The sequence below is a fragment of the Ovis canadensis genome, chromosome 2 (assembly GCF_042477335.2).
Source record: "Ovis canadensis isolate MfBH-ARS-UI-01 breed Bighorn chromosome 2, ARS-UI_OviCan_v2, whole genome shotgun sequence".
NCBI lineage: Eukaryota > Metazoa > Chordata > Mammalia > Artiodactyla > Bovidae > Ovis > Ovis canadensis.
The window spans coordinates 205,389,736-205,402,788 of record NC_091246.1 but is presented as its reverse complement, the minus strand read 5'-3'; the positions used below and the strand labels follow the sequence as shown (position 1 = coordinate 205,402,788).

Here is a 13,053-nt window from a genome sequence, read left to right as displayed (position 1 = left end):
TCACCAACCCCATGGACTGTAGCCTACCAGGCTCCTCCATCTATGGGATTTTCCAGGCAAGAGTACTGGAGTGGGTTGCCATTTCCTTCTCCGGTACCCTATACTACCCAATATAATAACCTGTGTTACTTATACTGCCTTTTGTATTTATCAAAATTATAATTAATTGTGTAATTAGCTAATGACTGTCTTCCTTACCAGACCCTAACCTCTATGAAGATAGAGACCATGGTGTGCTCAATTTTTTTCTTGTTTCTTTTTGGCTGTATCCCTAAGGCCTAGTCCAATATGTTGTAATAATAATCACTCAAAATTTCTTTATTTAACACCTGTGAAACCTTAAAGGTGATCTTTGGCGGGAATTCCATGGACCTTCCGAATTGCATGCGAAATTTTGTTTGAATACATATATATTTTTGTGAAAAGGGTCTTTGGCTTTCATCAGATTCACAAAAGAATAAGAACCGCTAAAATATGCTGTAATAATACTAGATGAAATGTTGTGAAAATATAAAAGCCGAGTAGTAGTGCTACTTAGAGTAGAAGGCTAGTGCTGCTGTCAGTGTGGTTTGCAGCCACCAATAGTTAACTTGGGCTCTACCAAAATACAGTTTCTCAGGCCTCCTCCCAGGTCTCTTGAATCAAAAATCTCTTGAAATGGGGACCTGGAGTTTGTATTTTAACAAGCTGTCTAGCTTGTTACAATGAATTTTAAATTTTGAGACATACTAGTATAGTGGAAGGAGGATTGCCACCTCAGTAATTTATGTAACCTATTAGTCAAGGACTTAAATCTGACTTGGCATATAAAATTTTTAAAGTCGTCTCCTGACAAAAAGGACTTTTTTTATTTTGTGGGGAGGAGTATATATAACTTGACCTGGGAAAAGAAATGAGGACCCAAAATTAGCAACACGAAAGTCTGTGGTCATGTTTGCAACAACAGCAATTGTAGCAAAGGGAGACTAGAGAGTAGAATACAGTCATAGCATAAGTGAGTGCTCGCTGATAGTAGATCCTAAGAATTTTTAAGGTAGAACAAGTATTTTGTCCAGTTTCACTGCCTTTATCTTCTTTGGGCTTTTACAAATAGATGGTCTCACTGAGATCTTAGGGACTTTGCTACAGTGTCAGTAGTCTTCAGGTAACTCTAAATTATATGTAGTTTATATTTGTAAAAATAAGTACTTTGCTGATAATCTCAATTGTAAAGTTCTGTATTTCATTATACTACTTTAAAACCAGAATTGATTAATTTTTGTTATTCCTTATTAAACTTGTTTCTTTTTATTTACCATAAGCTACAAAAGCTCTAAGGATAGTAAGTTCGAAAATACTTTAACATATAGGATGTTTAAAGAATTTTTAACACTCAGTTTTTACTATAGCTATATTTGTGTAAAGATAAACATTTTTCAGTGTTCAAAAATTACGTTTTTAAATGTTAAACTGAAGGTTTCAATTATTACTATTTCCTTTTTGTTTTAGGTTCCAGTATAATGCCAGCAGCTGGAACAATGTATCTAACAACTTCAACTGGATATCCTTACACTTATCATAATGGTGTTGCTTATTTTCATACTCCAGAGGTAACTTCTGTCCCACCACCTTGGCCTGTAAGTAATTTCATTTTAAAAGGGTTTCCATCTGTTGCTATTAAATTTTTATTTCTGAAATATTTCAGCCACAGACAAATATAAATAATAAAGTGACAGCCATGTAACTACCACTCATTTTCTTTTCATCAGTCTCTATTTAAGGATGTTTTTCTGTACTCTGTTCTTTAGTTGGCAAGATTTTGTTGTTGTTCAGTCGTTTAGTCATGTCTGACTCTTTGCAACCCCATGAACTGCAGCAGGTCCCTGTCTTTCACTGTCTCTCAGTTTGCTCAAACTCATGTCCATTGAATCTGTAGTGGTATTCAGCCATATCATTTTCTGTTGCCCCATTCTCTTCCTGCCCTCAATTTTTCCCAGCACCAGGGTCTTTTCCAGTAAGTCGGCTCTTCCCATCAGGTGGTCAGAGGATTGGAGTTTGAGCATCAGTCCTTCCAATGAATATTCAAGGTTGATTTCCTTTAGGATGGACTGGTTTGATCTCCTTCTTGTCCAAGGGTCTTGTCAAGAGTCTTCTCCAGCACTGCAATTCAAAAGTATCAATTCTTCAGTGCTCAGGCTTCTTTATACTCCAGCTCGCACATCCTTACACGACTGCTGGAAAAACCATAGTTTTGACAAACCGACCTTAGTTGGCAAAGTGATGTCTCTGTGTTTTAATGTGCTAAGTTTGTCATAGCCTTGCTGTCTAGATTTGTCATAGCCTTCCTTCCAAGGAGCAAGTGCCTTTAAATTTCATGACTGCAATCACCATTCACAGTGATTTTGGAGCCCGAGAAAGTAAAGTGTGTCAGTGCTTCCACTTTTTCCCCCTTCTGTTAGCCATGACATTATGGAACTGGATGCCATGATCTTAGTTTTTTGAAGGTTGAGTTTTAAACCAGCTTTTTCACTCTCTTCTTTCACCCTCATCAAGAGGTTCTTTAGTTCCTCTTTGCTTTCTGCCATTAGAGTGGTATCATCTGCATATATGAGGATGTTGGTATTTCTTCCAGCAGTCCTGATTCCAACTTGTGATTCGTCCAGCATGGTATACTCTGCATATAAGTTAAATAAGCTGGGTGACAATATACAGCCTTGACGTACTCCTTTCCCAATTTTGAACCAGTCCATATTTCCATGTCTGGTTCTAACTGTTGTTTCTTGACCCCCATACAGGTTTCTTAGGAGATGGGTAAGGTGGTCTGGTATTCTCATCTCTTTAAGAATTTTCCACAGATAATTGTGGAAACAAACAAACATCCACAGAAGTACATGTTTTTCTGAAATTCCCTTCCTTTCTCCATGATCCAGCAAATGTTGGCAATTTGACCTCTGTTTCCCCTGCCTTTTCTAAACCCAGCTTGTACATCTGGAAATTCTTGGTTCACAGTGTTGAGGCCTAACTTGAAGGATTTTGAACATATCCTTACTAGCATGTGAAATGAGTATAATTGTATGGTTGTTTGAACATTCTTTGGCACTGCCCTTCTTTGGGATTGGAATGATTTTCCAACCCTGTGGCCACTGCTGAGTTTTCCAAATTTGCTGGCATATTCAGTGCAGCACTTTAACACCATCATCTTTTAGGATTTGAAATAGCTCAACTGGAATTCCATCACCTCCACTAGCTTTGTTTGCAGTGATACTTCCTAAGGCCCACTTGATTTCGCACTCCAGGATGTCTGGCTCTAGGTGAGTGACCACAGCATTATGGTTACCCTGGTCATGAAGACCTTTTTCATACAGTTTTTCTGTGTATTCTTGCTCTCTCTTCTTAATCCTTCTGCTTGTATTAGGTCCTCATCATTTCTGTCCTTTATCATGCCCATACTTGCATGAAATGTTCCTTTGATATCTCCAGATTTCTTGAAGAGATCTCTAGTCTTTTCCATTCTATTGTTTCTCTACTTCTTTGCATTGTTCATTGAAGAAGGCCTTTTTATCTCTCCTTGTTATTCTCTGGAAATCTGCATTCACTGGAGTATATCTTTAACTTTCTCCTTTGCCTTTCTCTTTTTTTCTTTTCTCAGCTATTTGTAAGTCCTCTTCAGACAATCATTTTGCCTTCCTGCATTTCTGTTTCTTTGGGATGGTTTTGGTCACCAGATGATAAATATGCTTTCTAGGTTTGTCATAGCTTTTCTTCCAAGGATCAGGCATTTTTTAAATTAATGGCTGAAGTCATCATCCACAGTGATGTTGTAGCCCAAGAAAATCAAGTCTGGCCCAGTTTCCATTGTTTCTCATCTATTTGCCTTGAAGTAATGAGACCAGATGCCATGATCTTAGTTTTTTGAATGTTGAGTTTTAAGCCAGGATTTCAGTCTCCTCTTCCACTTTCATCAAGAGGCTCTTTAGTTCTTCTTTGCTTTCTGCGATAAGAGTGATGTCATCTGCATATCTGAGGTTATTGATATTTCCCCTAGCAATCTTGATTCAGCTTGTGTATCATCCAGCCCAGCATTTTGCATTATGTACTGCATATGTTAGATAAGAAGGCTGATAATATGCAGCCTTGATGTACTCCTTTCCCAATTTGGAACCAGTCTGTTCCATGTCCAGTTCTAACTGTTGCTTCTTGTCCTGCATATAGGTTTCTCAAGAGGCAAGTAAGGTGGTCTGCTATTACACATCTCTTTAACAATTTTCCACAGTTATGATCCACACAGTCAAAGGCTTTAGCATAGTCAGTGAAGCAGAAGTAGATGTTTTTCTGGAATTCTCGCTTTTTTTATGTTTCAGTGGATATTGGCAGTTTGGTCTCTGATTCCTCTGCATTTTCTAAATCCAGTTTGTACATCTGGAAGTTCTCAGTTCACATCCTGTTGAAGCCTAGCTTGAAGGATTTTGACCATTACCTTGCTAGCTTGTGAAAAGAGTACAGTTGTGTGGTAGTTTGAACATTCTTTGGCATTGCCCTTCTTTGGGATTGGAATGAGAACTGACCTTTTCCAGTCCTTTGGCCACTGCTGAGTTTTCCAAATTTGCTGGCATATTCAGTGTAACACTTTAACAGCATCATCTTTTAGGATTTGAAGTGCCTCAGCTGGAATTCGATAACCTCCACTAGCTTTGCTTGTAGTGATACTTCCTAAGGCCCACTTGATTTCACACTCCAGGATCTCTGGCTCTAGGTGAGTGATCACACCATCGTGGTTATCTGGGTCATTAAGATCTTTTTTGTATAGTTCTTCTGTGTTTTCTTGCCAACTTTTCTTAATCTCCTCTGTTTCTGTTAGGTCCATACCATTTCTGTCCTTTATTTTTGCATAAAATTTTCCCTTGGTATCTCTGATTTTCTTGAAGAAATCTCTAGTCTTTCCTGTTCTGTTATTTTCTTCTATTTCTTTGCATTGTTCACTTAGGAAGGCTTTCTTATCTTTGCCTGCTGTTCTTTGGAACTCTCCATTAAGATGAATATATCTTTCCTTTTCTCCTTCACTTTTCTTTTTTCTCAGCTATTTGTAAGGTCTCCTCAGACAACCATTTTGCCTTTTTGTGTTTCTTTTTCTTGGGGCTCATTAGGGTGGTGTCATCTTCATGTGCTGTGCTGTGTTTAGTCTCTCAGCCATGTCCAACTCTTTGTGACACTATGGACTGTAGCCTGCCAAGCTCCCCTGTCCATGGGTATTCTCCAAGCAAGAATACTGAATTGGTTTGCCAAGCCCTCCTCCAGGGAATCTTCCCAACCCAGGAATCGAACCCAGGTCTGCCACATTTGCAGGTGGATTCTTTACCAACTGAGCCACCAGTGAAGCCTATGAATACTGGAGTAGGTAGCCTGTCACTTCTCCAGGGGATCTTCCTGACCCAAGAATCAAACCAGAGTCTCCAGCATTGCAGTCTGATTCCTTAGCAGCTGGTTATCTGCATATCTGAGGTTATTGGTATCTCTCCCGGCAGTCTTGATTCCAGCTTGTGATTCATCCAGCCCAGCATTTCACATGATGTACTCTGCATATAAGTTAAATAAGCAGGGTGACAATATGGAGCCTTGAAGTAGGCCTTTCCCAATTTTGAACTAGTCTGGTGTTCATATCTGATTCTAGCTGTTGCTTCTTGACCAGCATACAGGTTTCTCAGGAGACAGGTAGTGGGGAAAATAAAATATAACAAATTCAAATAAAGTCTCCTTGCCTTGATTATCTTGTCCTCTTTTCCTCCTCAAAGGTTAACCAGAGTATCTTTCCTATTTTATATGTTTATACTACAAATGTAGGTATCCTTAAGAAATAGATATATCATGTTGCTTTAGGCAGCTTTTAAATGCTATATAAATAATCTGGTTTTTCTATTCAGTATTATGTTTTTTAGATTAAACCATGTTGATCCTAGTACATTTAGTTCATCTACTTAAAATTTTTATAGTACTGCATTGTATGAGTGTATATTCTGTATTGATGGACATTTTAAGTTTTTTCTACAATCAAGACTACACTGAGGGATCTGTACTCAATATATTGTACTAACCTGTAAAGGAAATGAATTTGAAAAAAATGCATGTGTGTGTGCATGCACATGTGTGTGTAACTAAATCAGTTTGCTATGCACCTGAAATTAACACAGCATTGTAAATCAACTATACATCAACAACAAACAATTTAATAAGATGAAATATTTTCTGTATTTTCCCAAATACGTATTTGGAGAAACATGGGCTTATCTAGGAAATATTAGCCATGGATATTAAAAAATAAAACATTAAATGTGAAAGAAAAGAAAAAAATGAAATATTTTCAATGCAATTTTTAAATTGCATATACTAATAAACTGCTTGTGATTTTTTTTAATTTAGCCTTTAAGGTCCTATTTTTATTCCAATCAATTTGCAAGACTTTAATATGGAATCAAAACTTTTATTATTTTATATATAAATTTTACATGGTATCTTCATCTTTTTCACTCTTTGTAAGTTTAAAAGTTTTATAACTAAATGAATTGATTTTTTAATTTCACTTACAATGTTGCCCCGCTAGGGATCTGAAAACTACTCAGATTTACTTTCTACTAGTTATTCCATGATTTTATTTTGCTATATATTTAACTCTGTAATCCATTTGGAGCTTTCTTGGAGTATGCTTAGTGGTCATATTCCACAAATTCAGAGAATCACATGTGGAGTTTTTTTTTTTTCTGAACAGAAATAGTACCTGGAAATCTATATTTAGCAGATCTGAGATTGACATATACATAAATGAATAAAGTTCTATAAATACAATGAATATATTCTTCATGATTATAATATATGGAGGGCTTCCCAGGTGGCACAGTGGTAAAGAATCCACCTGCCAATGCAGAAGATGTGAATTTGATCCCTAGGTTGGGAAGATCCCATGGAGTAGTAAATTTCAACCCACTCCAGTACTCTCGACTGGAAAATTCCATGGACTTAGGAGTCTGCTGGGCTCCAGTCCATTGAGTCACAAAGAGTTAAAGTGAGCATGTATACACACACATACAGTGTTGAACATACAATAAATACAATTATTATTTATTATAATGCATTACCCTATTTAGAAAAGTTATAGTAAATAAATAATAGAGTATAAACTTTTTTTTAAAGGACTGTATTAACCATCTAGGTTTTGTATATATTGTGTGAGAGTTTGTTTAGGACAGTAGTCTTCAAAGTTTTTTGCTTATATATCCTCTAAAGGTTTTTTGAAAAATTAGAAATATTCTCACTCATTTAAGCTGAAATCTGAAATTTACCGAATTTTAAATAGTTTAGACATACTATATTGGGTTGGTGCAAAAGTAATTGTGGTCTTGCATTGTTGAACTTTGCTGTTTGATATTGGAATACATTTTTAAATAAATGTGGTTATGTTATACATCATTTTAATGCACACTTCTTGCTTTGTGTTTTTTTTGCTAATGACTTAACTACTTGCTGTTTATTTTAGGCTAGGGAAATGATGTTAGAAAACAAGCAACTTTGAAGAGTTTTCTTATTTGAGTTCAAAATAGGTCTTAAAGCAGTAGAGACAGCTTGCAACATCAACAACACATTTGTCCCAGGAACTACTAATGAACATACAGTGCAGTGCTGTTTCAAGAAGTTTCACAGAGATGAGAGCCTTGAAGATGAGGAGTGTAGTGGCTGGCCATTGGAAGTTGACAGTGACCAACTGAGAGCCAAAATCGAAGCTGATCATCTTAAACTACACAAGAAGTTGCCGAAGAACTCAGTGTCAACCATTCTATGGCCATTTGGCATTTGATGCAAACTAGAAAGGTGAAAAAAATTGGGTGCCTCGTGAGCTGACCAAAAAAATTTTTTTAATTGTTTTTAAGTGTCATCCTCTCTTATTCTACACAACAGTGAACCATTTCTCTATCAGACTGTGACCTGCAACGAAAAGTGGATTTTATATGACAACCAGTGACGACCATCTCAGTGGCTGGACTAAGAAGAAGCTCCAGAGCACTTCCCAAAGCCAAACATCTAATGAAAAAAGGTCATGGTTGCTGTTTGGTGGTCTGCTGCTCATCTGATCCAGTACAGCTTTTGAGTCCTGGTAAAACCATTACATCTGACAAGTATGCTCAACAAATCAATGAGATGCACCAAAAACTGCAACGCCTGTAGTCAACAGAATGCGCCCAGTTCTCCGTGACGTCACCTGACCACATGTTGCACAGCTAATGCTTCAAAAATTGATCGAATTGGGCTACAAAGTTTTGCCTCATCCACCATATTCACCTTACCTCTCCCCAATAGACTACCACTTCTTCAAGCATGTCAACAATTTATTGTAGAAAAAACACTTCCACAACCAGCAGGAGGCAGAAAACGCTTTCCGGGAGTTTGTCAATTCCTGAAGCACGGATTTTTATGCTACAAGAGTAAACGAACTTATTTCTTGTTAGCAAAAATGTGTTGATTGTAGTGGTTCCTCTTTTGATTAATAAAGCTGTTTTGAGCCTAGCTATAGTGATTTAAAATTCACAGTCTGAAACCACAGTTACTTTTCTACCAACCTAATATATTGTACAATAGATTTGCTTTAGAAATTATTTGTATGAAACTTTGTAGCTATAGATAACATTTAAGATTGGAAAATGTCTTACGTGTAGTGATGGATGTTGACTTGACTCATTGTGATTATCATTTTATTCTTTATACATATGTATAATCATTATGTTATACATTTGAAATGTCATGTAAATTATCTTGCAGTTAAAAAAATGGAAAACGCCTACTGTGTAATTCAGTAATTAGCAGCAAATCTAATTAGCCAGATTAGTCAATCAAATAAAACTTTAATTTCTATTAGAAAATTCTGACTTTATTTTTAAGTTCAAATGAGTGTTCAGTGAGTGAATTAATATGCATCTCTGTGACCATCATGTAATTTATTTTGTTCCCTGTATTTGAAATAAGGTACCACTACTACCACTAAGTCACTTCAGTCGTGTCCAACTCTCTCTGACCCCATAGACGGCAGCCCACGAGGCTCCCCCATCCTTGGGATTCTCTAGGCAAGAACACTGGAGTGGGTTGCCATTACCTTCTCCAATGCATGAAAGTGAAAAGTTAAAGTGAAGACGCTCAGTCGTGTCCAACCCTTAGCGACCCCATGGACTGCAGACCACCAGGCTCCAACGTCTATGGGATTTTCCAGGCAAGCGTCCTGGAGTGGGGTGCCATTGCCTTCTCCATTATCCCCCCCTTAATATTTCTTATACAAGCTCTTTTTGCTTTGCTCTTTTCTATTTCTCAAAAGTATTGTTTTTCTTAAATTATCTATTTGTTCGATGCTCTGTTACTGTTTACATTCCAAAACAGAGCATTATAGCAAGATCCAGAATGAGTTGAGAGTGTGCCTTTCATAGTCCGGGGGAAAAGTAATTGTGAAAGGGGAGTTTTGAAAAGAATCCATTGTATATAGATATATTTGCAGACAAATGAAATCAGGAAGAAGGACATATGAAATATCTGAAAATTAATACTCTTAAACGTATTCATGCTCATGTACGACTGGAAGATTTTTCCTTCCTTGGTCTAGGCCATGACATATGTATATAAGTGGAACTTTACATTTATAGACTTCACATGTATAACGAAATGTTCCCAAATATCTTCCTAAAATGTACCAGTATAGAGGTTATGTAACAGTTTATGAGAGCTTCAATTTCTCCATAAAATGCCAGTTTGTTGATTTATTAGATTCTTACAATATTACTGACAAAAATAATTTTTGCCAGTATTATTATGAAATGGTATCTTGTTTTACTTTTCATTTGCCTAGTTAGTGGTAATATTAAATATATTTTTATATATTTATTTGCCATTTCAGTTTCTTCAGTTGGATTCCTCTTTATGTCTTTTACCCATTTTTTTTCTGTTGGGATTGTCTTCTCCTTGAGTTCATCATATGAACTCTATGGGTTGTAAATATCTTTTAGTTTGTGCCTTGTCCATTAACTTTATGATGTTTTTTGTCATATACAGTTTTTTTGTTTTAATGTTAGTAGATGTATTAATGTTTTATGGCTTTGGCTTTTAGTGTCTGTTTTTAATACTGTGTTGCTGCTTTTCATATCTAGATCTTTAAAGTTTATATGTTGACTAATCCATCCTCTTCCACTTTTTTGAAATGAATCCTCTGTAAAATGCCAAGTTTTTGTGTGTGGGGGTCTTTCTGTGCTCTCTATTATGTTCTATTGGTATACTTGCTTGCCCTGCCCAATTTTTTTTTTCAATTCCTGTTGCTTTATAAGAGTTCTTAAAATCTGATGGGGCAGTAATCTCACTCTCTGCTTCAGGAGTCCCTCATCTATCTTTAAGTCTTTGCTTTTTATACATTTCATAATTCAGCCTGTTCAGCTCTGTGAAGAGACTTTATTTTTATTAGAATTGTGTTAAATATATAGATTTACATGGGACATTTAGGCATGATACTGAATTTTCCCATTCATAAACAGTATTTAGGGTTTCCATCCATCAATAAAATTTTTCTTTCTCTGTAAAAAAAAGTTTGGCATATCTCTTGCTTAATTTATTCTTCGGTACTCTGTAGTTTTTGTTGCTTTTATTATGGTGTATTTTTTTTAATCACACTGCCTAATAGATTGTGACTGGTGTGTAATAATGCTTTGGATTTTTAAGTGTTGATATTTTATCATTAACCCTGCCAAACTCTCATATAGGCAGTCATTTAGAATTCAATATACTTCAATACTTCAGTATTCTTTCTTTCTCATTTTTCCTCATCAAGTTATTGCACTGGCAATGTCTCTTCTATATTAATATGTTTTAACACCATAATCTTGTTCTTAAAAAAGGAAGAGAGTTCAGTAATTAATCATTAAGGTTTATATGAGTATCTTCCAAAACCTACGTAGATATAGATATGTTGAAATACTCTAAACTTTAACCAAGGTTTCTCCATCTTAGCACTGTTGACATTTGGGGTCAGATGATTGTTTCTTTTTCGCAGAAACTGTCCTGTACATTGCATGATTTTTAGTGGATTCCTAGCCTCCCTGCTGCTGCCGCTAAGTCGCTTCAGTCGTATCCGACTTTGTGCGACCCCATAGACGGCTGGCTGCTCACCAGGCTCCCATGTCCTTGGGATTCTCCAGGCAAGAACACTGGAGTGGGTTGCCATTTCCTTCTCCAATGCAGGAAAGTAAAAAGTGAAAGTGAAGTGGCTCAGTCGCGACCCCGTAGACTGCAGCCCACCAGGCTCCTCCGTCTGTGGGATTTTCCAAGCAAGAGTACTGGAGTGGGGTGCCATTGCCTTCTCTTCTAGCCTCCCTACATTTATGAAAACCAAAATACTACCAAATGTTTCCTAAGGGTGCAGTGTCCCACCTGGTTGAGAATTACTGACCTAAATCAATTAAGGATATTATTTTTTTACTCTGTTTACTAACTTTTTATCCTGAAAGGGTATTGAATTTTAACAGTGTAGTTTCTGTATCTGCTGAGAATATCACTTTTTCTCCTTTAATGTGTTAATATAATAAGTTACATTATTATTTTCAAATGTTAATCTGTAGTACAATTTTATTAGTACACAACTGTCTGAAAATTATGCAAAACCATGATACTTTTCTTCAGTTTGGGTGGATGGGTGAACAGTAAAACAAAACAGTGCAAATTAGATCCCATGTTACAAATTGAATTATTTTTTTTTACTTTACAATATTGTATTGGTTTTGCCATGCATTGATACAAATTGAATTTTAATTGCTGTCTTTAAAGCCTATTTTACCTATTTTGTAATACAACTTGCCTGTTTTATAATGATCTGGCTTTAAATAATCGATTTTGAGGTTTATTCTGTTACTTTGAATAATCAAGTGTTATATGTACTTCTATCAAACAAATCACTTGTAAATTTATTGGATGACTAACTTATTTAAAATAGAGTTTAACATCCTTCAATAAATAATGCATTTGCTTCAATTAAATATATAACAAAGGAATAGGATGTTGATTATTTGTAAGTAGTGGGAAATTAGTGGCAAATCAGGTATGGTTATTCATTCAGTTCTAAATGCTGTGTAAACATCTACTGCTTGTCTCCGCAATGGAAATAGGCTATGTCACCTTAACTCCAGCTGCTAGTTTTCGTCTAATATTCTCTTCAGTTCAGTCGTTCAGTCGTGTCCAACTCTTTGCAACCCTATGGACTGCAGCATGCCAGGCTTCTCTATCACCAGCTCCTGGCACTTGCTCAAACTCATGTCCATCGAGTCGGTGATGCCATCTAACAGCCTCATTCTCTGTCGTCCCCTTCTCCTCCTGCCTTCAATCTTTCCCAGCATCAGGGAAAGAATATTTCCCAGCATCAGGGAAATATTCTCTTAGAAACTGTATTTATTCATAAAAGCAACTTTTCTGGTGGTGGTTTTAACATTACTGTGGAAATGAAACCACATGGAAGTAGAAATATTGTGATAATTTTAATAAACTTTAAGTGGAATTGCAATAATATCAATAAAAGGTGGGAAAATTATATTTCCAGTCATAAACTGTAAGTTGACTGGGTTTGGGTAACAGTGTAAGATAAACTTTGTCATAAACAATTTTAAATAATTTTGCCTAAAATAATTTTTGCTACTTTTCTTTGCTCTTAACAGTCACGTTCTATATCTAGTTCCCCTGTGATGGTAGCTCAGCCTGTTTATCAACAACCTGCATATCACTACCAGGTAAACAGTAAATTACAATGCAAATCTTTGATAGTTTCAGTTCTTTTTAGAATAGCTTTCATTTTAGTCTTTCTCATGCAAATAAATACTCTTGTAATTTAAAAGAGGTAGTAAATTAAGCCTTGATAGCAGTGGTATTTTCTTTTTTTTAAATGAGGGATCTAAATGTCCTATAAGAAGATAGATCATTTACTTATGCTGTTGTCATGTCTGACTCTCTGCCACCCCGTGGACTGCAGCATGCCAGGCTTCCCTGTCCTTCACTGTCTCCTGGAGTTAGCTCAAA

The 13,053-nt window shown here is 36.2% G+C and overlaps 1 protein-coding gene across 3 annotated transcripts in view; it reads left to right on the top strand.

Moving 5' to 3' along the window:
• Window positions 1–13,053, top strand: part of BOLL (boule homolog, RNA binding protein) — a 62,511-nt gene that overhangs the window by 14,258 nt on the left and 35,200 nt on the right. For 2 of the 3 annotated variants that reach the window (XM_069577929.1, XM_069577930.1), the window contains exon 6: window positions 1,489–1,616. In XM_069577929.1, coding sequence (XP_069434030.1) covers window positions 1,489–1,616 — 128 coding nt within the window. Of the gene's footprint in view, window positions 1–1,488; window positions 1,617–12,695; window positions 12,768–13,053 lie in introns of all 3 variants that reach the window. The other variant, XM_069577927.1, reaches the window with a different exon arrangement.